Source organism: Pleurodeles waltl, chromosome 7, assembly GCF_031143425.1.
Source record: "Pleurodeles waltl isolate 20211129_DDA chromosome 7, aPleWal1.hap1.20221129, whole genome shotgun sequence".
NCBI classification, from domain to species: Eukaryota; Metazoa; Chordata; class Amphibia; order Caudata; family Salamandridae; genus Pleurodeles; species Pleurodeles waltl.
This window is the reverse complement of record NC_090446.1, coordinates 1,478,000,567-1,478,028,555: the sequence shown is the minus strand read 5'-3', so window position 1 is coordinate 1,478,028,555 and position 27,989 is coordinate 1,478,000,567. Positions and strand designations below refer to the sequence as shown.

At 45.3% G+C, this 27,989-nt stretch overlaps 1 protein-coding gene across 2 annotated transcripts in view; it reads right to left on the bottom strand.

Annotated features, from left to right (window-relative positions):
- Positions 1–27,989, bottom strand: part of LOC138246540 (epithelial membrane protein 1-like) — a 109,821-nt gene that overhangs the window by 13,638 nt on the left and 68,194 nt on the right. For both annotated transcript variants that reach the window (XM_069201204.1, XM_069201203.1), the window contains exons 3-4: positions 19,780–19,929; positions 14,520–14,642 (exon numbers count right to left, since the gene is read on the bottom strand). In XM_069201204.1, coding sequence (XP_069057305.1) covers positions 14,520–14,642; positions 19,780–19,929 — 273 coding nt within the window. The remainder of the gene's footprint in view (positions 1–14,519; positions 14,643–19,779; positions 19,930–27,989) is intronic.

Here is a 27,989-nt window from a genome sequence, read left to right as displayed (position 1 = left end):
TCACATAAAGTGGCTGATGGGAGCCTTATCATGCTGATGAGATGCACAGTCGCTGAGGAGCACCGGACACATGGAGCCAGATGGGAGCCCTCCACTGCTGATACTACAGCAGAGCAAAGAAAAGTAACTGAGCAACATTCAACACATACTGCATTATAGAGACCCTACACTGCTGATACAACACTGTAGTAAGCAATGGAAACTAAAAGTATACCCTTACCCGTGGCCGGATGATATTTCCCTGCTGCTGATGTTCCATTGTATGATATATGTTCAGTCAATGAGCAACCCGTGGTGGGAGCTCTCATTTCCTGATACAAAACTATGGACATTCCCTATTATGGTCCAGAATGCTAAAGTTATAATGGCTTTCAGAAAAAGGATGAGATTAATTAGTACACGTACAATGCTGTAATTCCAACCAAGCTAAATATCCCTAGCATATTAATGATACTGGCTTTGATTTGGAGAAGTGTATTCATATACTTTCATCAATCAGTGTACTCTACATTGCAAGATTCTCCAGTAGAGAATGTTTTGTCTCCACAGCCTTCAAGAAGATGTGATCTTGCAAACCTATGCAGGTCTTATATCCAAGCCATGCTGCCTTAGAGTTACTGGCATGTCAATAAATCTCATGATTTTTGTGTAGGCCAGCCCCTATGCCTTCCTGTAGGAAAGTATAGTCTTAAAAAATGGCAGCTGTAGCCCATTGTTTTAATAAGGTCTTAGAAAGATCAAGCAATCTGAGAAGAATACGTGCCTCGGATATTTTAGATCTGCAGACCCTGAAGACTTTTATCAGACAATTTCATGTGGTACATCAGCACCAAAACAACAACACAGTTATGAGATAAAATTTGGGTATATAGGCAAGTACAAAAGGTAATTAATAAGATGGTAAAACAATGTACAAATCAGATGCATAAATTCTGGCATTATGGCAAAAATAAATTTCTTTCCAGCATATAAAATGGTACAATGAAAACCCCATGTTGGTTTATCGGGAGCAACAGATCAGGACCTTTGTAGCTTTTTCAGGGTGGACTGGGGCTAGGTAAAAGTTAATTGTTTATCTTGTTAATAAAGTAGACCTGGGGACATTTTCTGATAATTCCGTGATGATTAATGGAGGTTGAATATCTTCAGTGGGGGTCAGGACTGTATGCTGCAGGCAAGAAGGGCTTCAAAAGTGCCAAGAAACATTTGGTGGAGCCATCAAGTCTGTGCCTTTCCCAGGTAGCATTTGTACCTTCTCCTGGTGTTCAGGAGATTAATTTATCCTATTTAGTCCTAACTTTGAGAAACAGTTTTATAACTGATAACTTGACATCAAAAGTCTTCATGCTCTCAGGAAATGATCCTACCACACCAACACATATATCCAAGTTGGAAGGAGGCTCAGCATTGTTCAAGTCCGCTGAGAAATGTCCCATTTTAGCCTGTATTTCTCTGCGGCAGCACTAGCTTCTTTTTCCAACAGAACATACTGTAGGAATGTCTCAGGGGAGAAATTTTGGAAGAACAAAAAGTAAAAATGTTCTTTGCAGCTGATCCACTGCAACATTTCTAGATGGCCACAACCCCTCTCTCTCACCAGGACTTTCTGCACTATCCAGCCAAAGGACAGAAGTTCCAAGGGGGGTAGGTAGGCTTAAATGGTGTAGTCAGTACACTTGTGTACTTGTAGATCATCCAGAGGGTAGGTCTCCTAGCAGTGGAAGAAGCTTTTTAGCAAACAGAGATTCCAGGCAGAGCAGAGCACAAACCTCTACAAAGGCCTCTATCAGATATGTGGGAGTTCTTCAGTGTAGTATTAGGTACATATTTTCTGTCTTACTTGGTTCTAGTCAGTGCTCTGTCTGAAGTAGTATTAGTGAGGCAATTTAAAGAATGCCTCCTAATCTGTGGTTGGCAATGACCCTTTAAAGTGAATTGAAATAAATTATGAAACATTTTCCATCCCACCATTTTTGGAACAAACCTCATTTTCTGTTCTAGAGATATTCCTCCAGATAAAAGGTATCCAAAAAATGTTTTCAACATAGAATTAAAAATGGCACCTTCTTTATCCTGTTTCAGTTTTAAGCATCTCCCAAGGCTGACCCTCTTATCTCCTCCAGGGATCAAATAAAAGCTGTACTTCGAAGTCTTAACATATGGTATACCATCTGCTGCTTTTTGGCTCAGGAAGTCAGAGGCAGGGATCCCAGCTCAGAGGGAAAACAATCTAGTGGGACCATATACAAAGTGACATGAAATTGAAGCATATTTCCTTTCTTAAGTCAGGCTATATTTAATAACTAAACGTGGAAAACTGTTAAAATTTATCACAATTGGGGCGTAGTCTGGCCTCGAACACAGATGGCTGCTTGAACTGTGAGCTCCGCGTGCCAGCCAGTCCACAGTGGAGGAAGTGGCTTCTCCTGGTACCAGTGGACCAGTAATGGAGACCCAAGGCCATCTGTAGTCGCTGGCCCACTGGGGAGGCAGCAGCTTGCTCATTGTCAGTGAGGTTTTGCCGACAGGGCGTCGATGCCTGGAATCGGGCCTGCGCGGAGGGCAGAGTCGTGGCTCACAGTGAAGGAAGACATGGCACGGCGTGGCATAGAGGCCCTTCCCAACCTCCCTATGGGCCTGGAGATACAAAGCAAAGTGGGGGGAGCCTGAAACTGGGCCCCCTGGGCATCAGCATGGTAAAATGAAATGAAGCCGGGGGAGACTGACATTATACGTCGGAAGGCAGCTCAAGGGCTTTGATTTGCCAAAGGCACACCTGCTAGCAGATCCCCTAGACATGGGGGTCTGACCACGCACCCGGCAGTATTCTCCAGAGTCTCCCCCCCAGTTACCAGTCCAAGTGGGCTTGCACCGTACAGGCTGCCATTGAACACCACAGAAAATACATTTCGGGGAGGGACTTGACATACCTCTAAAGACTTTGCCTAGTTCTTCCAGTGCCTGGCAGCATTCTACACTGCAGGGGAAGCTTGATCTACACCTCTGGACCACTTATTATCTGCGATTAGCCTGGCATCATCGCATAAAGGGGGGCATCAACCACTCCCCCCAGGTTCGCCTCCACTTACCACGAGGCCCTACCCCCATTTTCTTTGAGGAGTGGCACCGCTTGAACCAGGCACCCCGATCTGACACTGCAGTGGTGCCTGTCACCAGGGCCATTGACTACACTGCTCATAGTCACCCCTGGTCGGGGGACAATGCTGTCAGGCTCCCCTTATGCACCCGTGTGGACTCCATGCCACGTTGGGATGCAGATTGTCACCCGCAAGCACATTAATTAGACTGCGGACTGAGTCCCTGTGCATGGGGTCTGTTTAGGCATCTCCCACAGCGAACCAGACATCACATGCAGGACTAGTCAGAGGGAGTCACCACCCCCCTGTTCCCAGACACCAGCTGCAACCGAGGGTCCTGCCTCTGTCCTCTCTCGGCCCATGAGGACCACCACACCCGCCACCGGTTCATTCCTGTCTGCTGGAAGATCCCACCAGGCATGGACCTGCGGCCACATGATACCAGATAGGACTATCCGCCTTCACGCCCTTACTCCCTCCCCGACCCCTCAGCTGCTGCTCATTGTTCCACCCTGGAGATGCCCTCTGGCAAATCTGGTAGCAAGCCTCCTGGTAAACCTGCACAGCAACTACTATTCACGAACGCTGTACTCAAGGCCCATCCTATGGCTGCCGCAAAGGGGCTCTCGGCGTCCAGTTGGGCTGATGACTCAGTAAGCCCAGCACCGGACACTTCCATGGACCGCATACTTCAGGAAATTATGACAGTGGGGCACAGGCTGGAAGACATGGACCCCAACATCTCTGCACTCACAGCTGAGACCAAATCCATCCGTAATGAAATAGTGGCATTCCAGATTCGTGTGATGGACCTGGAGCATTGTATCTCAGCAGCAGAGGAGCGTCTTAATACTTTCCTGGAGAAAGACCAAGAAATCCTTTTCCTCTACAGAAAAGTCATCAACCCGGAGGACAGAAGTTGCAGGGACAATGTCCACTTTTTTGGTTTCCCGGAACGTGCGAAGGGGTTGGATGTCAAAGGATTTTTAAAGAATACCCTCCCAACACTCATTGGGCTCACCTTCAAATCGTCCCTGGCACTCCAGAGAGCACAACATGTGGGTCCATTGTGGGAAGATGGATCCTCACGCCCTTGCCCTATCATTGTCTGCTTTCTTTGATATGGGCAGGCTAGACAGCTCCTAACCGCTGCTTGCTCCCATGGCCCTTGCAGCCATGAAGATTCTGAGATAGGCATTGCAGTGGATTTCTCCAGGGAGACGAATGAACGTCGCAAAGCCTTCCTTTCCCGTCACACCAGGTGGTAAATAAAGGGATTTCTAGGATCCAGAGGATCTGCATCTTTTCCTTGATAGACTTGCATCGGTGGACATGGACACCACGCCCTTGGGTTCCTCCCACTTATAGTGTAGTGACTCCATAGCCTCTCCGCCTCACTCTGCACACACAGGGGGCAGGGCCACACTGACGGCGGATCGCATCACAGAGGCACAGTAGGAGGGAAGGAGAGAGCTCCTAAGTCCCAGGACGGCAGGGATCTGGCACTGAAAGCCGTGGAGGACCTTACTTAAACCCAAGATAGGGACAAATCAAGATTGCCGCTGAAGCCTTCTCCCATCCCTGAATGAGATGGCTTTATAGCACAGTGAAATGTGGCCAGGTTCCTGCCGCAAAGCAACTGCTGAGGCCAGTGTCCTGCATTCATCAGACCGCTGAGTATCCTACTGCATGAACATTTGCATACTAATTGTTTTGGTCCATACCTTGCTTTGGCCTCGTCCCTCCTTGGACTGGCACTGTGCCCAGCCCTCTATCCTACACTTCCACTCCTTCCATGTCATGACCCTGCAGCTCCCCTCCCTCCCCTCTCCACTGCCTCCCTTTACTTCTCCTATGGATCAGGTGAGCCTGCTGATCTTTGATACTTGTTGCTCTGCTCTGTTTAACTGATGTTTAAAAATGCAGCACGAAGCCTGCCCAATTTACATGTTCACCATGGTTTGATGTTCATGTGGTTCATCGGTTGCGCTGTCACGCATAGTTTGATCACGCTATAGGATGACCTTAGACACTGCTGTCCTTTTTCCTAATCTCCTGCCAGCTGGGAACAACACATGAGTGGGGCTTTATCCCCTTTACTCCAATCAGGTGCCCATGCGAATCTGCCCAACATAGAAAACAACCCTGTTTGGTCTGTGTTTGCCCCTCCCCCCCACCACCATAGCAACAACCCCCATATCACTCGCTATCCCCAACTACATAACCCTGAGGATGCCCCCTCCTTACAATGAGCAGATAACGGCCCTGGCCTCCAGTTCCACCACAGTGAGACCCTGTAGACTCCGGTAGACCACCCACCTGGCCCTCAAATATGATCCCCAAATATTGCCTGATCCTCCCCTACACCTGCTCCCAACACGGACCCTCAATTTTCTTCTCCATCTGCAACTTCTCGCCCTCCCGGGGAAACTGTCCGGCACGCTGGCTCCACAAGCTCGAACCCATGGTTCAGAAATCTAGACCCTTGGAGCTTCCCCCTGGCCCTGCGCTGGGCTCTCCACTACCCTCCCCAACCTCCCACATCCTCTCACATTACTCTAAACTGCCACCTTTCATACCCCTCTCCCTCTACATTCTTGCCGCGGCCCTACCTCCATCCTCCAGACCAGACCCGTGGGTACCCTCTGCCTCGAAACCTCTTTCTTTGTAAATTACATTTTGGTGCCTGTATCTTCTTCCCCATCTGAACTCCCATTCTCCTCCTCTCTGCCTCACTCTCCTTTGTCCCCCCACACAGAACAGCTCAGATATAGTTACATCAGCTACTCCTACCCTCTATCCTCTCTGAGAGATCTCTTGTAATGTTCATGGGTTGAGTCACTATGTGAAGCGCAAGAAGGTGCGGTCCTACCTTTAATCGCAGTGGAAAGATGTGACCCTACTGCAAGAGATGCACCTTGACAGCCTTGCATCAAAACAAATGTGGTGAGATTGGGTGGGGAAGGTGATACACAGCAGTTGCCCGACCTTGACGACGCCAGGCTACGTGGTGACCAGCAAATGCAGAGTGGCAATGCTATTCCGAAAAACACTGTCCGTCACAATTGTTAAGTCCTGGTCTGACGTGGATGGCTGATATGCCTTTGCCAAACTAAAGGTAGGGGACAGCACATTCTACATTGGCTCCGCATACACACCCAAGGGCCTCAGACGTTCTTTTTTCCACCAACTCAATTGTCTCCTCATTGACATTGGTGCCTCCTGGTATTTAATTTGGGGGCAGGTGGAACCTCGCCCGAGATGCAGTACTAGACAGAACAGGCCCACTGGACGTTAGCAATTACAAAGACAGTGCCCTGCTAGGGGAGGTGATCTCAGGTCACAGCCTGGTGGACCGCTGGAGACTCTTCCACCTGGCGGACAGAGAGTATACCTTTTTGTTGTTTGTACATGGCATGCAGTCATGGTTGGATATTTCCTTGTCCCGCAGAGACTGGTGGCCAAAGTCCGGGACTCCCGGGTCCTCACTGCAGCCCTTTCCGATCATGCTTAAGTCCTCTTGTCCTGTTATCTAGGTCTTATCACACAGGGCCGTTAACCATGGCGGTTACCGGTACAAGCCACTGTTCCCCCAGGGCAAATCACTGTTGAGGACGCACATCTCCACCTATCTAGAGGATAATAAGGGTTTGGTTGCATCCCAGAGGGTACTGTGGGCAGCAGCGAAGGCAACTATACAGGGGTAAATGATGCGAGATGCAGCACTGGCTAATAAACAAAGAGTGGCCCATCAAAAATAACTAGAAACTGAGATTGCATCCCTCATTCATCGCTACACGGCTCCCCTCACATTACCCAACCACCAACATCTTCAACAGACCCAGTAGTCCTCAATTACCTACTCACATCCAAAGCAGAGCATGCGCTACTGTGCCTAAAAGGGCAAAGCTACGAACAAAGGCAGAAAGCTGGACGCCTTCTGGCGGCCCAGTTACTTCAAATGGAGGAGGCGCAGGCAATCCCCGCCATCCAATCATACAATGGTGCACTCCTCACTCATTCACAAGACATAGTTAAGGAGTTTTCAGCCTTCTACCTCATACTCTACACTCCTGAAATGGCAGTGGATGTTGATCAGGTAAAGGCGTTCCTGGAGAACACACGGTTACCCAGCCTATCAGAAGAAGGAAGAGCCCTCCTCGAGGGTGGGATCAGCAAAGCAGAGATTGTTCACGCCATTTCCAAATTCCCATTCCATAAGACGCTGAGAGAGGACGGCTTCCCAGCGGAATTCTATAAATGGGCCGGTGTGGAGATCGTCGACTCCCTCCATGAAGCTTTCAATGAGGCTGCACAAGTGGGCTCCTTGGGTCCCATTTCCAGCAGGGCAGTCATAGCAGTCCTTCCCGAACCAGGAAAGGATCCTCTGTTGTGCGGTAGTTACCGCCCCATGTCTCTCCTGAATGGCGATATCAAGATCCTAGCCTGTGTGTTAGCCGCCAGTCTCCATAAGGTTATTCCATCCCTGATACATTGTGCCGGGACACACTTCTAGAAATCATTTCTGTACCCTTTCACATGCCTTCTGGGAAGCCAGGGACCTGCTGGAGGAAGCCCTAGCACTGTCCCTCCAGGCTGAGAAGGCGTTTGATTGCATAGATTGGACATACCTATTCGCCACCTTGGGCTGCTTCGTCCTCTGGGATCAATTCATAGCCAAACTTCTACTATTATATGATCACCCCATGGCCAAGGTTAGTTGTGGAGGCTTCCTGTCGAACCCCTTCCCCATCCAGAGGGCAACACGACAAGACTGCCAGCTTTCAACACTTTTGTTCCTGCTGGCTTTGGAACCCTTGTCGGGAACCATTCGCCATTTGGCCCTCCTCGCCGGCACACCCCTCCTGGGTGGGACATCTAAACTTTACCTTTATGCAAACAACATCCTACTCACTGTGTGGAATCTACATAACTCCCTGCCGGTGCTCTTAAAACTCATAGATGATTTTCCACCACTGTCTGGTTATCGGGTGAACTGGGACAAATGCGCAGCCTTGCCCTTCTCGACCGTCACAACGAGGGAAGCCATCCACGGCTATCCCTCTCGATAGTCACAGTGCCGCCTTAGGTATTTAGGTATTTTAGTTAACAGGGGCTGGATCATATGATATTGGATAACCTAGGGCCCCTGATTACTCGTATGAGGCAAAACTTTGTGAAGTGGTCACATCTGGGATTGTCCATGTGGGCAGAGTACAGGTAGTATGGATGGTCACAATACCATAATACACGTACTGGGCAAGCTCCCTCCATTGGTGCCTCTAGGGACCCTAAGTCTTAAAAACGGAGAAATACAGACCTTCTCACAATGGATCCTCCCGACACCATTTAGCGGCTGCCAAGCTCATGGCACGTCCCTTGCATGGGGGTATGGGACTCCCTTCAATAGAGCACTACACACTGGCCCGCCACCTTTTGCAGTTGGTGTACATGTTACCTGAAATGCTGAACCCTCCACATGAGTCTCCATTGAAAAACCACCGTCCACCCGAAGTAGGTAAAGGAATTCCCGCCTCTTACCACGATGATGGACAGCTTTTCCAAACGACCCCACTGCGTTTACCGCCGACTCCGGTGGTGCGTTGTTGATGCTCCGAAGCACGAAGACATCTCCACAAAGACGCACTAGTAATAATCACATTGCCAAAGGCACACAAGGTTGCTGGAGACGTTTACCCCGTGGCCCATAACGTACCCTTAGTGTACAATATAAACAGGGCGTATAAAACATGCTAGGCTACGCTTACTGACATACTCGTAGAAAATACTCCGGTTGGGTAGGCCACGATGCTCATTTTACAGAAACTAAACCTCAAAGGAAGCACTTACAAATATAATCGTAGCAGGTGCCGCAGTTAAAGCTCAGCTTCTGGAAAGGACAAGCCACCCTAACTCTTGAGCTTGGCAAAGACAAAACAAGGCTGTGCGCTCAGAGATCCCATAGCAGAAAAAGATCTAGAATCCATCCTGGAGGTGAACTGATGATGTACTGGAGCGTAATCTGTATCTGACTGAGACGCGCGGTTTCTATCTTCCTCTGCTGGAGACACAGAGTAGAAGGTTTCTCCCTTTATAAAGCACCTGTAAGCTCCGCCCGCTGAGCCACACCCCGTCCACCCTCGAAGTAGGTAAAGGAATTCCCGCCTTTTTACCAGGATGATGGACAGCTTTCCAAAACGACCCCAATGCGTTTACCGCCGATTTCCGGTGGTGCGTTGTTGATGCTCAGAAGCACAAGGACATCCCCACAAAGACGGACTAGTAACAATCACATTGCCAAAGGCACACAAGGTTGCTGGAGACGTTTACCCCATGGCCCATCACGTACCCTTAGTGTACAATATAAACGGAGCGTATAAAACATGCTAGGTAACGCTTACTGACATACTCGTAGAAAATACTCCGGTTGGGTAGGCCAAGATGCTCTTTTTACAGAAACTAAACCAATAACAATAAAATACACACACACTCTTTTAAACCTGTCTGTCTAAGTATTTTTACCCATGTTTCTAATTATGTATTGTATGTGCATATGTGTGTGTATTCATGTGTGCGTGTGTATAAATATATATATATATATGTGTATGTATGTGTATATGTTGTTTCTGTGCCTGGCATGTTTGTGGATCATTGCATGGCTCCTGGTTTTTTGGGTTGTTATACTAGATATCTATGAATTTCTGCTCTCTTTTTATCACACTTATCTACTCATCATTCTTATGTCATGTCTCTATCAAACTATCCTCCATTCTCACTCGGACTCATCCCAAATCCCTTCGACCACTTTCATCTCCTAAATATCTCTGCCTAAGCTCTTCCCTCCACCTCCACATCTAACTCACCAAACCTCACTCTACCTCTGTGACCTCCCACACAACCCTACTAAATTCTCCTGCATTTATCTCACCCTAGTACTATGCTCTCCCTAACCCTTCCACATCCTCTCTCCCCTCCGCTCCCCTTTTATTCATCTCAAGCCTTTGGATTGAGTAAATGAAGGATAAACTCCCAATTAACACTTCTGGATTTCTTTCCTCCTCCACCCCTCCATTACTCCAGTCAATCTAACTAACAAAATCTCATATCCGCAACTCAAATTAACTCATAATAATACAAAAAACTTTACTCCTTATTAAACTATACTAATCCATCACTAATTCTTGTTGGGTACCGGAGTAGCATGCTACTCATCGAAAAGTGCCTCGACGCCTCGTCAGGGGTAGTAAGCGCTATATAAATACGATCACAATTACAATTACAATTACATGTTACCTGAAATGCTGAACCCTCCACATGAGTCTCCATTGAAAAACTGTTACTCACTGGCCATGGTGACCTCGAACCCCAATACAAGGTCACTCCCCCTCACCCGGGTAGACCTAACCCAATGCTCCAGGCTATGCATAAATCTTGGCTCAGGTCTCATCGTCTTCTCTGTGTACACCCCTATTTCCAATTGCGAGGTTGGGGTAACGAACACCTACCGATCGATAGAAAGACCCTTGACTGGATACATTGGTGCACATCGGGCATACATAGCCTACACCAGATGCTTGCCGATATGAAACTGTTCGGCACCTTCAGGATGAATTAGGCCTCCCTCCACACAAGGCATGGCAGCACCTTCAACTGCCGCAATGCCTACGGTGCTGTATGGGGCCCGCCCTTGGACCCTCCCTGTGTGACCTGGGGTGTCCTACTTGAGGACCTGGGGTCGTTTCCGGAGGGTAATGTCAGGCCTCTATGAGGTCCTCACGTGTCACCACTTCTCACAACCCCTTATTGATGCCCTTTGCAACAACTGGCAATCCAGACTACGGATAGAAATTGAGGAAGAGGACTGACCTGGTATCATGGAAGCCCTCAAATTATGCCTCTTCTAAACCCTAACAAAGGGCATTGGACAACAGGGAAACTCCATAGGCCGGGCTTGCTGCCATAAGCAAATTGTTGGTGATGCCCGGCTACTCGTTGCGACCTCACCCTTATCTGATGTGAATGCCCATCGGTTTGGCACTTCTGGTCGGCGATTGACGGTACCCTGGGAGCTCTATGCTGATTATGGAGTTTCTCTCTTCCTCTTTGAGCCTACTACACAATACTAGGGATTCCCCAGGCTTAACCCACCCACAACACCACCTTCTGCACACTGCCAAAATTTCTATACTTTGACACTAGTGCTCTCCACGCTACCATCACCAGAGGAATGGACCACAACGATGGTCCAGAGGGCAGCCCATGAATGTGTCATTTATCAGCTACAGGACTAATTGGTGCTATTCCAACAGACATGGGCACCCTTTATCTGAGATGGCCCCACGGGCACTTGACAACCTGTGTCCCTTCATGGATAAACATTGCGGTTGGCATCTTACCCCCGCCTGCAGACCCCTGACTCCCCCCTCATATGGGCCTTCTCCCCATCCATCAGTTTCCCCCACCCCACCGTCCCACTCCTCCCTCTCCTTCTTTTTTTTTCTCTTTACTTTACTTTCCCCCCAGCCCTCCCCCTCCCTTCCCAGCCACCTTCCCTCCGGCCCCGGAACAATCCCCTCTTTTCCTCCTCCCCCACTGGACCCATCCAGAAGCCCTATCCGCATGCGTCTTACCTACTTCCTCCCCAGTGCGGTTACAGAGCCCCCGGCACTCCCATTCTCCCCCTGCTTCCATCTCCTCATTTATCCCACTGTCAGTTCACCAGTCCATTGTTGCTTCTTCTCTTCCTTCCACTTCTGTCCCCCCCCCCACTGCTCCCTTTGGCCCCACTTTTTCTTAATAATCACTTATGTAATGCCCAATTAACCACGCCATTTAGGTTTCCTCTGGCCCCACCCCACCTCCAACAATGCCTCTTGGAAGAACCCCCCCATACTATTGTCCCTTAATCTGTTCCTGTTTCAATTTTACTCACCCTGTGCCAGATGTATCAAAATACCATTTAGCATTTCATAAATAGCGAATTTTAGGAAATCACTATTTGAGAAATGCAAAATGATATGTAAGAAAATGGCGAATTTCTAATAGCAATTTCTTAAAATTCACAATCGCTATTAGGGAATCACTATTAGGGAATGGGACTCCATTCATCCATATGGGCCTGAAAGCCCATAAGTGCGAATGGTTTTGCATTTCCTAATTTGCGAATTCCTATTAGGAATTCACAACTTAGGTAATGCAAATCCCCAAGTGCTGCGGGCCTAAGGCCACCTTTGAAGCATCCCCACCAAATAGAATGTGCATATGTAAAGCGCCTTTTACACATGATACATGGCACGGTGCACTATATTGCACTTTTAAAAATGCATTTTTAATGTATTTTAAAAAATTGCACATGGTTACCACCAACTTGGAGTTGGTGGTAATTGCATTTCCTAAATGCCCAGTTTGCATTTAGGAAATGCATGATACATGTGCATAGGTAATCGCAAATAGGTATTTCCTATTTGCGATTTTCTATTCAGGGAATCGCAATTTGCAATCAGCAAATTTGAGTCGCAGTTTTAGGGAATCGCTATTTTAGTGATTCCGTAAAATTGCACTGCAAATGCCTTTCATGAATTGTGCAATGCTATTTTGCATTCTCAAACAGTGGAATTTTGCGATTAGCACCGTTTGCGAATGCAAAATAGTTTGATACATCTGGCCCCATATGTCTCCACATATCGGTCATGTGCTACCCATTCCTTTCCTGTTACTTTACTTTCCTTTTTACTGACTGCATTTTGGTTATCATTCGTTTCGGTCATTGTCCTATATTGCAGTTTGTACTGGAGCTAATGTACTTGGTTTTTCTTCAATAAATAATTACAACACAAAAAAATTGATCACAATCTAACCATTGATTGTTTTCTGGAGACTTAGGGCCAGATGTAGCAAGGCTTTTGCACCTCGCAAACGGCGAAAAACGCTGTTTGCGAGGCGCAAAAGCCCTCATGCTATGCAGAAAGGCATTTTGCGAGTCGGAACCGACTCGCAAAATGCGTTTCCGACTCGCAAATAGGAAGGGGTGTTCCCTTCCTATTTGCCACTCGCAACGCTATGTAAGTTGATTTGCGACCGCGAAAGCGGTCGCAAATCAACTCGCAGTTACCATCCACTTGAAGTGGATGGTAACTCATTCGCAAATGGGAAAGGGTCCCCATGGGACCCCTTCTCCTTTGTGAATGAACACAAAAAAAAAATTTCAGAGCAGGCAGTGGTCCCATGGACCACTGCCTGCTCTGAAAAAAACAGAAACAAAAGGTTTCGGTACTTTTTTCCAAGTGCAGCTCGTTTTCCTTTAAGGAAAACGGGCTGCAGATGGAAAAAAAAAACTGCTTTATTGAAAAGCAGTCACGGACATGGTGGTCTGCTGTCTCCAGCAGGCCACCATCCCCGTGAGTGCCCATAATCGCAATGGGGTCGCAAACTGCGACCCACCTCATTAATATTAATGTGGTGGGTCTTTGCGACCCCATTGCGAGTTGCAGAAGGTGTCTGAGACACCGTTCTGCATAGCAAATTGCGAGTTGCAATTTGCGAGTCGCTCGGAGTCGCAAATTGCAAGTCGCAATTTGCAACGTACCTACATCTGGCCCTAGATTAGCAATATGCTGAAAACCTTTGTATATAGTGTTACCTAATAGAAGTTAGTGAAATAAGGTTTTAATCTAAACGTGATATTAACAGCATGGTTAGACCCTACTGTAGAAAATATATGCAGGCTAGAGTAAGTGTTACCTTTTTAGGTACAAGTTGAAAACACATTTCCTTTACCCTATCACCTCTATGAATTGTGTGTACAATTGCTCTGCACAATTAGACGATACTTAACAAACTGACAGGTATGCAAACTGTAGCCTAAAACTATTTCCTTTTAAATGCAGAACACCTCTAGCTGATGATTTGTCAACAGACTTAAGTTTCTCCAGATCAAATAACAAAAACGTGTGGAACATGGTAGAAAAAAACTGTATTTTTTGATTGCACGTCTGACATAACTACATTATTATATTATGTGTGTTTTACATTATTGTGACAAAATCTGAGGTTGTTTTTAACAGGGATATTTAATTGAAAAAAGAAACACATGTTATCAAAAACCTATCCATTGTATTTAGTTATACTCCATGAGCAATGAAAGTATGCAGTGTGCAAAATAATCCACACATTGACTCACTCAAATACACCACCTAATTCAGTTACATGTACTCACTCACCCATCCACACATAGATGGTTACAGACAGTTATTCCCTCACACAATCCCAACTCATCGGGATAACAAGGCTTTTACTGGTTTAATGTGGTGGAGCTCCACTAGGCATCAGCAGGGCTGCCCTCAGGTAAAATAAGGTCTTCACTGATAACAGCCTCTTCTTTATTCACCCCAGTGCAAAGTAGAATTAAGGTTCAAGACTCACCTGCCACGAGACTCACGGCTGCTGAGACCCAGCCTAATGCATAGGACCATGAGTAGTGGTCTGTTTCAGGATTGATGCCAGACGTCGCTGTGAACACAGACATGCCGATCACAGTAAACAGACCTGGTGAAGAAGAGAGATCTGATCAAAAGACACTCGTTTCTGCCCATATGGGTGATATCAGAAGAGCCCACTAGCACAATATACTCCTGCCTCTTTTGAGTGACTCCACAGAGGTGCTTCTGGTCTTATGACGCTGTTCAAAAGCAGAAGAAGAACCGGCTAACCTGCGCAGGTTCTTGAATCCACACCAGTTCCACAAATACACATATGAAAAAAACAGGCAGTTTAAACATCATTCTGTGACACAAGAGAAAGGGGCCTCCATTTGAACTACTAGGGGTAGAGACATCCATCAGTGCTGGGCTCTCCTATAGAAACAATGGATTTTTCCAACAATTTAATAGGTGTAATCCTGTTGAAGATAAACATAGATTTATGCAGAGAGCCCTGGAGATGAGCATGGAAGCCACAAGAGAGACACCAAGTTGTCCTCCTCATGGTGGCCTGGCTTGGATAGGTTTTCTTCCAGGCATGTGAGGAATCAGAACAGTGTGGGTTCTATCTATATCTGATGCGCTTCTTGAGGGAACCCTCATATAATACGCCCAGAAGTTATTTAACACGAAGAAATCTATTAAATCAATTGAAAAAGTTATGTGTGGGGTTTTCTGCACATGCAGATGTATCCATATACCATGGCTTAAAATGTCTACCTGCACTGAATCAAAAAAGAAGGGGAGATTAATGCCTATTAGTAGACACACATGTCACAAATCTCCTATAACATGTGTTCGGGATATATCTGACTGTAAAGTTAGGAGTGGTAGGACTACTGGCATTTCTAGGTGTAAATCCACCAGATATAGCTCTAAATAGCACCGCAGAGATCTCTGCAATTAAATCTGAGGAAATCAACGCATACCTGAGAATCATCATAAATCATTGCACAAGAAAACAGCCCACACCCCTTTTTGATGGGTGATGTTGTAGAGTCAAATATCGGGTACAGTTGTGTTGTGTGTTAATGTGTCTCAGAGTGATTGCGTCTGCTTGGGACAAACAGTGTAATATTATGATGTGTCTGAGTGTTTAGGCGGCAGTCTTATTTTCTTTTTTTATTTATCTTGCATATGCTGTTGAGTTTGTGTGTTTTGTACTGTGGTTGTGTAAGTGGGTGAATGCAAGGATAACTATGTGTGAGGATGAGTGGATACATGAGTGCAAGGATGAAACGTGATGATTTATTGAGGGAGTAAACTCAGCAAATGACTAAAGAGCTTTTATTTATAAACAAGACATGCTGAAATTGCATTGCTTGTTAAGTTTCGGGAACAGTTTTCTGCAAGAGAAGCTACCCAAATACCCACTACAGCATGTATGTGGGAGTCTTCTTATACAGCCCTCCATCAAACATTTGAGAACAAGCCTTCTGGATCCAGTCGGCTGGAACTCTCTCCCTCAAGGATCTACATGCCAGACTTCCCGAGGTTTTGCAAGGAAAAGTAGACCTGGCTCTCTCCTCATCATCCTTGGTCACTCCACCTGGAGACTCCTTTTTGTGTGCACTCTATTACATTAGGGCCTGATTTATTAAAAGTAACCACCGCCTTCGCATCATTTTTTTACGCAAAAGCGGTGCAAACTTACAAAATAAAACTATAGTATATGCAAAGGCGGCGCTAACGTTTCATAAATCAGCCCATTTGTATCATAAAATGATCATGCAACGTATAAAAATGAGGGATCTGGGATTGGAGTCCAGGTTTCAAGGTGCTACCTGAGATGATACACCAGGTATCCTTCCCATTAGCTAGTATTTTAAGCATTATTTCACCTCGACCAACACCTTCTGGGAAGTTAGCATTAATATTACACAAACTTTAATGTGATTTGTGTCCTTTCTCTCAAAGAAAACCAAGAAAACGTTAGGTTATACAGTCCCAGGAATAATATTCTTTTCACACTATATAAATGCCCACGATGTGAAGGCACTGAGGCGGATGATGTGCACATGTTTTGGGACTGTCCAGGATTAGCTAAATATTGGACAGATGTGCAGACTGTCCTAAATAGGATATTTGGGGAAGAAATAATTTTGAATCTTGGCTTAGTGTTATTTGGCGTCCGTGAGATGAGAGATCAATCTCAGCAACGTTTATTATTCCTTTTGATGCTTACCGCTAGGCGACAAATTTGTTATAAATGGATAAGTTCACAACCTCCTACAGTACAGGAGTGGCTGATATCAATAGATAGATTGTATAAACTGGATAGAGCTGGGCCGATCAGTAAAAGAGATGTTTTGTGGGTGGGATGGGAAAATGAATGGCAAAAAACTATTTAAGTGATTAAAGAGGTCCGATGATTATACCTTCCCCCCTCATGGATGTACCGGGCCCTATTGGCCAATCGGGATTTTTGGCGAAGGAGGGGACGACTTGCCAAGGAGATAAGGAGATCCACTGAAAAGTGCGCTGGGTGGAATGGCCCGCTGATACTAAGGGGCTGGATGCCGGTAGCATATTTGGATTCTTCCGCTATTGGCATGGGCTGGTGAGATGAGGACTAGGAAAAAAAAAAAAAGAGAAGCTACCCAAATACCCACTACAGCATGTATGTGGGAGTCTTCTTATACAGCCCTCCATCAAACATTTGAGAACAAGCCTTCTGGATCCAGTCGGCTGGAACTCTCTCCCTCAAGGATCTACATGCCAGACTTCCCGAGGTTTTGCAAGGAAAAGTAGACCTGGCTCTCTCCTCATCATCCTTGGGTCACTCCACCTGGAGACTCCTTTTTGTGTGCACTCTATTACATTAGGGCCTGATTTATTAAAAGTAACCACCGCCTTCGCATCATTTTTTTACGCAAAAGCGGTGCAAACTTACAAAATAAAACTATAGTATATGCAAAGGCGGCGCTAACGTTTCATAAATCAGCCCATTTGTATCATAAAATGATCATGCAACGTATAAAAATGAGGGATCTGGGATTGGAGTCCAGGTTTCAAGGTGCTACCTGAGATGATACACCAGGTATCCTTCCCATTAGCTAGTATTTTAAGCATTATTTCACCTCGACCAACACCTTCTGGGAAGTTAGCATTAATATTACACAAACGTTAATGTGATTTGTGTCCTTTCTCTCAAAGAAAACCAAGAAAACCTTAGGTTATACAGTCTCAGGAATAATATTCTTTTCACACTATATATAAGACAAAAGGAGAATAGGAGATGGAATCCGTATTTGTATTTGATATTTTCCTTTACAGGTTACACTGCATAGCACATGATAATGTGGTACATCAGCTTCATCCCAAAAAATAAGAAAGACAATAAATAAACTCTAAATCATATCAATGCACCACGGTGATATTAAAGAAACACAAAGGCATTTGTTAAACTTGCGTGCTCAGGTGTATACAAATGTTCAATCAAAGACGTTTCAGGATTCAGGGTTTGTGAGAGGCCTGCCTTCCTTAGTGCCTTCTAAGCAGGGGTGGATTGGAAAGGCGGGCATTCGGGAACTGGGCGATGGGCCGGTGCCTCAGGGTCACAAATGGGCAGATTTTATTAGGGCTTCAGTTAACCGGCCCACAGAGCCTTACAGTCTTGCAGGCCCCTGCCCGGCTACTGTAATGTATCTTGGCCATGGCATCCTCCCACCCAAGCCAGGCTCGGGGCCAGGTGAGAAGCATGGCCTTTGGGCCATTCACACCTCTAAGCACCCCCTCTCCAGTCCCCATGTGCCTGACTTGGCCCTGCAGCAGTTTTTCTGCTGATGCCTCCCTGCCTGGCCATCACATTCTGTCCATGGTGAGCAGGGGAGGAGAGAGTATGCAGAGGCCTCGATGGGGGCAAGGTGTTGTCACCTCGGACCCAGTGTATTTTAGGCCCTGGAGGAGGGGGTGGGTGTGTTTTTGTGCAGGCCTAATTGTGACACATTTCCCATCATCGAGTCCCAGCATCCTGTGATTTTGGGCAAATCAATAAAATCAATGAATTTCACAAAGCCTCAATGAAAAATGAGTTTGAACTTGTGCAGTGGAACTAGTGCTCATATAAATCACCCCAATGGCTTTGCGCTCACTTAACTACACAAACAAAAAATAAACAGCTCACTCTATATACAATTACACAAACGAAAAATAAACGGCCAGATTTTGCAAAGCCTCAAGCCATGATAAATAATGAGGACTCCTTACATAAATACACCCACATTCCTTTTTAAAATGGCTTTTCTGTCTTTGTCTAGGTTTAACTCACCTTTAAGAAAACATTTTAATGTACTTGTGCATTGTGTTTGCTTTTAAAGTATGTAATGACCAGAGCTAAAAAACACCAACTTTGTGTTATTTTCATTTTCATATCAACTAGGACATTAAAATATGACGGTCAGCATAGCCAAACTGCAATGCTTCTAGTTTTTAGCACCTATACAGGCTCTATAAGCTTTCAAATGCTTAATTGAACATTTCTCAAAAAATTAGTCTACTAAGACTACGCAAATGGCGATCAATGAACGGGCAATCTGTTAATGTGGGCCACTTTTTTGGGGAGTGCCCGGGCCTAAATGTGATCGGAATCCGACTTAGAAGTTCTAAGTGCTGTAAAGTGCTCCAAAAAATGTGTGCCTGATCCCTAGTGAAATGGAGAGCTAAGGGCCAGATGTAGCAAAGGTTTTTTCCCATTCTGTGTCTATGGGAAAAAGTGTTCGTACATATGGCCCTAAGTGTCAAGCTGTGAATGGTGATAGTTTTATGTTCAAAAGCACCATCCTGCGAAAGTGGTGCAGAGTGTCAGGACATGTTTGCTGCATGGGAGCCACGTGTTGAGTTCCCCGCACCTGAACCAAAACCAATGGAGAAGTTTAATGTTATAGCACATAGAAGAAATGCCACGGTGTAGTACAGTGATATAATGCACTAATAGCATAGAACGAGGTGTCATACATTAGCAGGGGAACCGAGTAGTATGACAATATGTGGGACTGACAGCACATGAATGGCCAGTAGTGGGAGAAGGAGATCCAGGCACTGAGCTTTAGGAGGAGTTGATTGTAATAGTCAGTTGAACGTCAGTAGTTTGCTGACCCCACCAATGTTGAATTTGTAAATATGTTCCTGTAACTAGACCAGAATTAAACAAACAGACGCAGCCCTAAAAGTGTAAAGATAAAGGCATATATGTCATACTCCACCTGCATTCAAGCACCAGGTCCTCACCAGCTTGTGCATTTTCATTTTCCTTAGTAAGTTAGGGCTCTTTATTGCAACCAGCTGCATGATCTCAGACATCACCAGGAAGACAATGGACATTAAAAGGAAGGTTCGGGTCACATTTAGAAAAACTGCACAGAATAAAAAAAAAAAAATGATAAACGATGCTATATCACCCCGAACATTAGATTTTCAGAACGATCGCATGTGAAACAAATATAAGGCAGGACCAAAATACACATGAAATGTTAAAAAACGATTTTGTCATGAAAAGGACTTGTTAGAAACAGTGCTTAGTTCAGGCGTGGCCCCTCCTTTAGGGCAGAGGGGCCACGCCCCGTCACCTTTTGCCCCTCATGAAGAGTGTCTGTCAGGCTAAGCAAAAGTCAGCATCACAGACACTCTTCATGTTCAGGTCAGTCAGCCAGGAACAGACATGTGCGACTTGCGCAGCCTCCTGGCTGCCTAATAAAACAACTTCGGGGTGATAACATGGAGAAAAGGTGCTCACCTACTAAGTACGTAATACAAATATACAAATTCCAATATCAACAGATGGTACACATACAAGGTACCTCCACTAATAGACCTTGTGAGCAAAACAATCAGTGATTGCTAACTACAATTGCAACAAACTATTCGCACATCTTCTGGTATTTAAATAATTTACATAAAATTCAGTCCCAATAGAGTCCTCAAAGTCTTCTTTATTCCATTATGTATAAATCACTCCAGCCAAAGCCAACACGTGTTTCATCTGGGGTGTGTCGCCCCATGACTTCCTCAGGGCTTATATAGGCTGTAAATAACAAATAATATATAACATATAAACATTAAGCATAATGTCCAAAATAAAAATGAAATTTAAAATTTCAAAGCCACCGTGTAATTTCGTGCTGTTTCTATAGTGATTTAAATATACATCAGGTGAAGACCAGTCATTATTAGTTGTATAATGTTGACATGTAGTTTCTGAATTATGTAAAATAAATCATATTTATTGTGTTTTTGTATATTTTATATTATCTCACCTCAGTGTTATATATATATATTAATATATATACACTCAAGTGAACCCATAACCCAATGCATGGGGATTTAGTGAATATATTTTCGTGCAGAATCCATGCAATGCACCTTTTCCCTTGATTAACTTGTTCCAATGTTACCTTTCTTATATTCTTCTATTATATATTGGTTATTTCTACATTCATTTTGTTCCGATTAACGTCCTGTTATATTCTGTGGTTCTTAGAAATAGTCACTTTTATTGTAATAAGTGACCAACACGTGTTTCATCTGGGGTGTGTCACCCCATGATTTCCTCAGGGCTTATATAGGCTTTCTTATATTCTTCTATGATATATTGGTTATTTCTACATTCTTTTGTTTTCGATTAACATCCTGTTATATCCTGTGGTTCTTAGAAATAGTCACTGTTATCGTAATAAGTGACCGTCCAACAGATTACCAAATGTCCTCTCTATTCCTCCCGAAGTCCGTATATAAAGTGGTATTCCCTTCAGTATCTGATTTTGACCTGTATCTGAAAAGCGTGTTACCGTCCGGGGCCGCAAGTACGCAAAAGTCAGCCTCACAGACACTCTTCATTTTCAGCTCAGGCAGCCAGGAGTGAGCCACGCGCGATTTGCGCAGACTCCTGGCTGCCTGAGCTGAACTTTGCTGGGCTGAAGAGGTCACAGCTCCTGTGGGCATGACCGCCTCGGCTGGGCAAAGGTGCCTCGAGGCTCTCCCCCTGGTGATGAGGGAAGCGTCAACCATTGAATTCGACCTGGGTGCTTCAGGTTTAAGCCCGGAAGCGCCCAGGGCGAGTGTCAATCAGTGACACTTTGTCACAGAATGGGGTGGGGTCAGCAGTCTCACTGACCCCATCCCACTCTCTGACGAGGCTGGGACAGCTGCCTTCCCTCATTGGCTGACCGAGGGAAGGCAGCAGTCCCGACCCTCCTGGGACCTCTGAGGCTGAAGGTAAGTGTGTGTGTGTTTGTGTGTGAGTGATCTTTTTAAATGAATGTTTGGTGCGTGCATGTATGTTTCAATGTTGATGAGTGTTGTTAATGGATGTGCGTGCGTGTGTGTGTGAAAGTGTGAGCGTGCTTCCCGCCCGCCCCCCTTCCTCCTAAAACTGCCAGCCACCACTGGCTTAGGTTGAGCCGGTGGTTTCCGGTGAGGGCACCAGCACTTATTTTTGAGGGTCAGCACTTATCTTTCTGCTTCAAGCATTTACTGCAAGCAAAAGACACATATGGGAAAGACAGAGGAAGAGAAATACAAAAAAGCGCCACAAGGGGAGAAAGCAGAAACCTGCAAGAGTGAGCTGAAAGAACAAGGAGTGGCTGTAAATAGATCAAAGAGTCTGAGATGGCTTCAGGATTAAGCTGCCTCAGTATTCCTTGTTCGCACATTTAATTGCAGCAGCCGCTTGTTTCAGAGGAGAGCTTTGGCCACCTGTGCATTTTTATTTACAAATTAAGCACTAGTTGGAAAGAAATATAAAAGTTTTGTTCACCTCAGACAACATGTGTGTGGCACTAGGAAGGTCAAATTAGCTGTTGTGTTGTATAGATTGAGATTTCTCAAAAGGTTAGCACCAGGGGCAGCTCCTCCAGAAGGGGGAGGAGGGCCAACCCCCCCAGTAGCTACAAACCTTTTCCCCAAAAACGATAATAAACTTTGGTTATTATCGTTTTTGAGGAAAAGTGGCGGGCCACGGTTGTGACGAGCAATGAGGGGGAGTGCTCAGCTCTCCCCCTCAGAGCGCATGTGTGTTTGGCCGGCCGTCTTGGGCCGACCAAACACACATGCACAGTAGGCTCTCTCCAGCCAGGCACTGTGTTACCGGGCTGGAGAGAGCCTGCACAGGCTCCCAGTCTGCCTGGGAGCCAGACAATCCTGACGCTGCTCTGAGGAGGGGAAGAAGCTGCGCACAGCAGAGGAATTAAGGGTTTTTAAAAATTATTTTATTATTTTTTATTTAATCCCCCACTCTGCACGATGCCCCGCCCCTTCTTCATTACACACGCCGTGACTGGTTAGCACCTTAGGTGGATTGGTGTGGCAGGACAGAGTAAAACATGTGACTGACTCTACTCCAGGCCTCTTGGCGTTTCTGAGGTAGAAGCCAGTTGGAAGATCTTCTAGTTTGTCTCATGGGCACATATTTCTACAATGCCAACCACACCCATCCCCTCCAAGGGGCTACTTCAATGTTAAAGTAGCACAGAAAAACCTGAAAATAGATATGAGGGTAATTTCATTAAGGAACGCAGTTAGATCTGACAACCTAAGGGTGGTCTTCCCCCAAAGCTTTTACCTGATTGTCTCACAATTTTGCTGATATCATTTTTCTGGCCTTAGGACTCTGAGCACTTTACCACTGCTGACCAGTGCTAACGTGCATGTGCTCTCTCCCTAAAACATGGTTTGATTGATAGATACCAAATTGGCACATTTAATTTACTTATAATTCCCTAGTAAAGTGAACTACATGTGCCAAGGGCCTATAAATTAAATGCTACTAGGGGGCCTGTAGCTTTGCGTATGCCACCCACTTAAGTAGCACTTTTTAAAACATGTCCCAGGCCTGCCATTGCAGCCTGAATGCAGTGTTACACAGCCATGTTGACTTGGCATGTCTTAAACTGCCCTTTTTTACATATAGGTCACTACTACGGTAGGCCCTTACTAGCCTATAGGGCAGAGTGCTATGTAATTAAAAGGCATGCCATATACCTTTAAGTTTTTCAGGTCATGTTAGTGAAAACTTTCAAATTCTCTTTGAACTACTGTGAGGCCTAACACTCCAATAGCATGGTATTTTATATTCCTTATAATATTTAGTAAGCTGTAATTCCTGATTGAGAAGTGGTAGACCTGTCATGTTTAGTACCTTTGGAATAGTGATGATAAATCCTCTTTAATGGTAAGGTCAGGTATATCATTTCAATTTTTAAAATGCCACTGTTGGAAAATGGGTTATTGGTAAGGGCAGGTAAGTACCTAGGCTTAACAATAGGCCACTAACCTCCACTTAGGTCCAGTTAGGTCTCAGTAAATTAAACCCAGCTCAACCCTTGGTAGCTTGGCAACGAGCGACAAGGCTTAACTTACGAGACAGTGTAAAGCATTCAAATATCACAAAACAGTAATTGAATAAAACACAGGAAACAGTTTAAAAATCCAAAATCAATTTATAAAAATAGATTATATTTTTATCTTTAAAATGACACCAAAACGAATAAAATCAGATAAGGGGAACCCCTTCCTATTTGCGACTCGCATCGCTATGCTAAATTGCTTTGCGACCGCGAATGCGGTCGCAAAGCAATTCGCAGCTACCACCAGTGTCACACAGGTGGTAACCCATTCGCAAAAGGGAAGGGGGCCCTATTGTGAATGTTGCCCAAAATGTTTTTTCAGAGCAGGCAGTGGTCCGATGGGACCACTGCCTACTCTGAAAAAGCAAAAACAAATGGTTTCGTTATTTTTTTTATTTTGCAACTCGTTTTCCTTTAAGGAAAACGGGCTGCAAAATAAAAAAAAAATCTGCTTTATTTAAAAAGCAGTCACAGACATGAGGTCTGCTGTCTTCAGCAGGCCACCATCCCTGTGAGTGCAGGGACTCGCTATGGGGTCGCAAAATGCGACCCACCTCATTAATATTAATGAGGTGGGTCTTTGCGACCCCATAGCGAATCACAGACTGTGTCTGAGACACCGTTCTGCATCCGATTTTGCGAATCGGAAATTGCAAGTCGCACCGACACGCAATTTCCAATTCGCAAAATCGGAACTACCTACATCTGGCCTAGGTCACAAGTATATGTAAAGGAACAGAAAGGCTTTTATTAGGAGATGAAAATAGATACAACTGATGAGCTGGAACCTAGCCTACCTCTTTGTCTTTTTCAAATGAAACCCAATATTGAAAAAGCTCCAAATATTGCATAAAAGTTGTGATTTGTTTACTTTTTTGTTTGTAAAATAAATAAAATCTGTAGTAATTTATGTATTCTTTATGTATACCTATTCCTGTATGTTTGTGTATTGTTTTAAGGTACACATCATAGAAATCCCTTAGCTGGGGGTTCCTGGTTTCCAATACTGATTCAATGGGAGTCCACAGAAGTGAAAAGGATAAGAACCATTGCTCTCATGAAAATTTTGACATTTCTCTGGCACAGACGTCTACAATGATACAGCACAGATATTTGTAATCCCAAAGGGAAAGAAAGGTGAAACACATTGGGCAAAGCTGATCTGCCCTCACAGACGGATCACCTCTGGATGGATGGCAGGACTGGGGCACAGTCACATAGAAGGCCTTTTCAGAAGCCTCATACTTCTGAATGGTTGTTAGATCTGAGGCAGAGTCAGTGTAGTAACTTCTCCACATAACAGATGCAATTTTATCCATAGATTTTATTGAGTCCTGGGACGATATAACCAGGATCTGTCCAGTGTGCTCCCTTAACTGAAAATCCCCCTGAAAGATTCTGCACAACACTGTTTAAGTACATTCTACACTCTACATTCTTAACTAAATTCTACATTCATGCATTCCATTAATAAACTATGACCCAGAATCAACACATCTTCCCCCATAAATTATACAAAGAAACTTACAAAAGAAAATAATGATGGACAAAACAAAACTATGACACAAAGTCCCTGATTTAGGTCTTTGTGTTAAGAGTCCAAGGGCCATATGTACAAACACTTTTTCCCATAGACACAGAATGGGTAAAAACCTTTGCTACATCTGGCCCCAAATTTTTCGACTGAAAACCCATCTGTCGCTATGATGGTCTGCCCAACGTATTTAGATGCTGGTGGTCTCATAGAACTTTAACCCGTCTGATTCCCGCCTACTCCGTTAAACGTTCCTATCCGCTGTGATGGCGCCAAAGGAAAGTGTGGCTCATGGCGGGACTCCAGCCACACTTACCGCTGACGAAATTTGGATGCCCCTTACCGCCAAGCAAAAATTGGCAGTCCAACCTCCACAACCGAGGTGGAGGTTTGGGGGAAATGTCATTATGGTGCCAGCAGTCATTTCCAAATGAATGCTGGCACCACAATGATGGTACATTCACACTTGTCAACTGTGCAAATGTGTGCCTGTTATGTTGTGCATTGAGTTGTGTGTGTTGGTCAGTACGTCAGTGTGCGATGCAATTGACTGGGTGAGGTGGAGGGAGGTGGAGTGAGGGATGTGGTTTTGTCAGTATGTGTGCCACTTGTATATGGTGTGGACATTGTTGTGTATGTTGTGCTATGTGTTGTGTTGCTGAGTGCAACATACAGGTGCATGTTGCTTTGTGAAAGTCGTTGTCATGATGTGTGTAGTTGTGCTTGTGTGTGCATGTGTTTGTGTAGATGAGTGTGTAGTTGTTGTGGTTGTGTCTTGTGTGGGTGCAGTGTCACTAGTGTGTGTATGTCATGTCAAGGATGTAGGCCAATGTGTGTTTGCGGCATGTATGTGTTGTTTTGTGGTAGAGTGGCAATGGATAATGGTGCATATGTGGTGTGTTGTGTCATGTGTCATGCAAGAGGATGCATATGTGAAGGGCTGTGTGTGTGTGTGTGTGCCTTACATATATTCTGGCCACTGGCATTGTCTGATGTCCAATGGGTCCCATGATGTCCTCTCTCAGTCAGTAAACTGGCAGCAGGACACCCCCTGTCCAACTGTAGCCTGGCGGCTAAGTAGAGTGTTCCGTCATGGCGGTCTTCGGCTCAGCCGCAATACATCAAACAATGGCAAATGTAACCCTGTCAACTTGAAGATCTTTTTGGGTCCACCGCCAATGAGATTTGGAAGTAACACCCTCAAGATCTAAATCAGCCCCAAAATCCTTAAAGTAACTCAGGTGTTTAGTCCTACGCCCACACCTATTTAGGATTATTTGGAATTGTTATCAGCCTCCCCACTTCCACAATTCTCAACTCTCCTCTCTTCTTCTACTCTCGTTCCATGCTCTCTATCATGTTCTTCACCCTCACCACTACTCAGTTGTTCACTTTCTCTACCAGCATCGCTGCCATCACCATCAACCCTGGAATTTTTCTTACCAAGAGAATCTTCTTCCTATAATCAAAAGTACTTCCTTCCCTTGACATTTCTTTTCCCACAATCAATCACCTTACCAAATGTGCATTTAGCTACTTTACTCGTATGTCATCACTCAGTGTGGCAGACCTACAAAACACTTTTCTACTTCAGCAACAATGGACTGACACCCTCAGCATCACACAACCCAACATCACCATCAACCTGGACCAGACAGCAGAGAACTTCAACACCTGGATCACCAACACCGCCAACCAAGTCGTTCCCACATAAGTAGCCAAAACAAAACTATCAAACAAGCCAGCAGGCACACTCCGGAACACAACACATCGGAGTGCAAATGCAAACAACTGGAAAGAAGATGGCCCACCAGCAGTAATCACACCACCACCTTCAAATCAGACCACAACGACTACCACCATCAGCTCAAAGCCACAACAAAGGAGGCCCTGACCCATCAGATCAAGACTAGGACCAACCAAACCAAGGAAATCTTCACCATTGTCAGAGAGTTCACCTGCCCGCCATCCACTGAAAACTCAATCCCCTCCTCACAGGATCTCTGAGATGCTATTGTTGACCTCTTCCCCAACAAGAGAGCAACCATCTGTATAGAAACTTGGATCCCCAACCCTCCAACTTCCCAGGCATGCTATCGACAACCATCAATGACCACCCGCTCACCAGAAGGGAACAACTCAACACACTGAACATAACCACTCTTATGAACTCCATCCACTTGGTAGCTCCCACCGACTTTTTAACCTTGGAAGAAACAAGATCAGCCACCAGCTCACTGCCATCCTCAATGCCTCCATAACCACAGCCACATTTCCCGACACATGGAAACACTCAGAGGTGAGACCCGACCCCAAGAACACTTGGCAGACCCCAGTGAGCTCCAGAACTAGTCTCATCTCTCTGCAAAAGTCCTGGAGAAAGCCATCAACCTCCAACTCACTGAACACTTGGAAAGAAACAACCTACTTGACCCCTCCCAGTCAGGTTTCAGAGCCAACCACAGCACTGAGACAGATCTGATTGTGGCAAGAGACGCCATGTGCACCCTACTCGACAGAGGGGAAGCAGCTGCCTTAA